At 29.2% G+C, this 2,691-nt stretch overlaps 1 protein-coding gene across 1 annotated transcript; it reads left to right on the top strand.

Annotated features, from left to right (window-relative positions):
• The first annotated feature begins 1,150 nt into the window (after nucleotides 1-1,150).
• Nucleotides 1,151-1,813, top strand: LOC149576208 (F-box/kelch-repeat protein At1g80440-like). Its single transcript, XM_089794017.1, has one exon. The coding sequence runs from the start codon at nucleotides 1,151-1,153 to the stop codon at nucleotides 1,811-1,813; it is 663 nt and encodes a 220-aa protein (XP_089650143.1).
• The last annotated feature ends 878 nt before the right edge of the window (nucleotides 1,814-2,691 follow it).

Below are 2,691 nucleotides of genomic sequence, written 5' to 3'. Positions count from 1 at the left end.
CAAAAAAATTAAATAGATAAGTTTTTAAAAAAATTGTGCATAATTTTTTTTAAAATAGAATGTTAACATTTAATTAATGACAAATATTATAATTCTTAATTTTTGAATTCATATATTTATAATATATAAAAATAAATTATTAAAAATATGATAAAGCAAAAAGTTTCACAAATTGCATAGCCAAGGACTCAAGCTCTATGCACAGAGCTCTTGCTATTTAACTTAGTTATTTAAGTGTATTTATTTAATAATAAGAAAAATATAAATTGATATATCTTGTTTAGCTATTTTAAGAGAGCATTAAAATTTAGAAATAAAAAATAAGCTTTCGAAAAAAAACTAAATATTATTATTAAATTTATTAAGAAATACAATTGAAAGTGGTTTCCATAGAATCTTTTGTTTGCTTACCCTTCATTGTTCTTATTTACGTGATTGACATGTCTAAATTAATAATCTAAATATATTCATCATTATAATAAAATAGATTTATTAGAATATGTTATTAAATCAATTTAAAAATAAGTAATTTTAAATTCAAACATTCAACTAAATTACTTAATCTTAAAAATTGCTTTTAATGATTATAAATAAATAAAAGTTAATGAATTCATATAAGTGGTACAAGAAAATAATTAAAATAAATTTTAATTCTATTCATTATTTAATTTTATACTTTTATATTCTTTCAATTATTTTAGAATTGCAAAATTTCTTATTTATGAATTATATATATATATATATAATTTGAAATAATTAATAAAATAAATTAATGTTAAAATAACTTTTTACTGTATTTAGCCTTTTTACTTAAATAAAAAGATTTTAGTTAAATATTTAGAACATGTTATATTTCAAAATTAATTTAATGATCAAAATCCTAAATTATACTTTGGCTAAATTGAAACAACCATACTATTTCATAATAATAATAATAACATTTATTATTATCTGTATTTTTAAATATTCTATATTTACAACTATTTTGTAAAAACTACTTGTTCAAGAAATTATGTAAAATTAAGTGTCTATATATAGAAGCATTCCTATATATAAAGTCACCCATATTATAATTCAATATATAAACAAATTGTTTGAAAATGAGGCGGAATTTTTTTTGACCAGAGTTTAACAGCAGAATCAGTTGGTAATGGAATATTTTGAGATAATTCCAGAGGATTTAGTGAGAAAGATATTAATGAAAATGTCTTACAAATCTCACAAGATTGTGAAGAAAGTTTGTAAAAATTGGAAGTCCGGGGTAGAAAATCCCAAGTTTTATGAGGACAGAAAGAGACATGGTGAGTCTGAGGAGTTTATATGTTTGCTTCAAAATGTACCGCGTCCTCACGTAACTATATACGACCTCATTAACAAATCATGGAAAACACTCCCTCTCGTCCCTTCCCAATTTGAATCCTACTCATTCTCCAAATGTATCTGTGTTAAACAAAAACTAGTTTTATTAGTGTCATATCAGCGCTACACAGCAGGTTTGAAATGCAAAAGAGCTATTTATACGAGCAATTACAAGGCCATTTCGATCTTTGAGTTTTTGTCTTGTAAATGGTGGAGAGGCGTAGATATGTTGCAGGAGGAAGACTTCGGATGTTGTGCATCTTCTCATGAAGGACTCATTTACGTTGCAGGAGGAAGAGTAAACGGTGCAATCACAAGCCAGGCTGCAGTTTACAATGTGGAGAGAGATGAGTGGAAGCTTCTTCCCAACATGCTTCAGAAGGACTGGTTATGTTACTTTGTTTTTATGGAAAACATGATGTTTGTCATGAGAACGTATCATCAGGAGCTTTAACGGTTCGATCTAGAAAGAGTAGCTTGGTCCACTTTGCCCAACGTCTACTTTGTTAAAGATTGTGCTGAGCCCATTGTTGTTGCATTCGGGCGTTTACATTGCTTTCGGTGGGATGTTGTGGAAGAATTCGAGTCTACACAGAAGTTGTGAAAGATTGTTGATGATCTTCCTGAGCCTCTTGAAAGAGTTGATGCAGCCGTGTTTGGGGATGATGGGATTTTCTTGAGCGGGCTTCAATCGGGCACCAACAATGCAATATTTTACATGTACCAACCTCCATTAATAGAAACAGGGAGAACAGAGAGAGATGGGTCTCTGTTGAAGGGCCTCCACACTTGTACCATCATAGGATCCAATCTATGGCCACTCTGATTGTTTGATTGGGTATTTTTCCAAATTGATTGTTATCTGATTGAATTCCCCAAATTGATTGTTGTGTTGTGGTTTTGCATTAGCTGTAAAAATCTTATCTTTTCATTGATTTTTAGAAGATTTGACATAGTTGATTTGGTTCGCCTTGTTTGTTTTAAAAAAAAATTCTCTGATCAGGTTTCGTAGCCTTGGTTTTTGCTGACTAATTTGAAAATCAGAAATCAAGAAGAATATTTTCCATTCTTGTATTCATATAAAACTATACAGGTACATATATAGTTGTGTGCTATATGCATAAAGCTACAAGTAAGGAAAGAATCAATTTAGGAAAGAATAGTTTAGAAAAGAATCAATCCAATATTAGAAACAATCCAATATTGCAACACTCCCCCTCAAGTTGGTGCATAGATATCCCACATGCCCAACTTGCCCAAAAACTTTGAGAACACTCGACTTGAAACTGCTTTGGTAAGAATATCGCCTAGCTGATCTTCTGATCAAATCTT

This window comes from Cupressus sempervirens, chromosome 1 (genome assembly GCF_028749045.1).
Source record: "Cupressus sempervirens isolate cs-2001-9-10 chromosome 1, ASM2874904v1, whole genome shotgun sequence".
Taxonomy (NCBI): Eukaryota; Viridiplantae; Streptophyta; class Pinopsida; order Cupressales; family Cupressaceae; genus Cupressus; species Cupressus sempervirens.
Note: the sequence above shows the minus strand (reverse complement) of the source record. Positions and strands in the feature narration are given on the sequence as shown.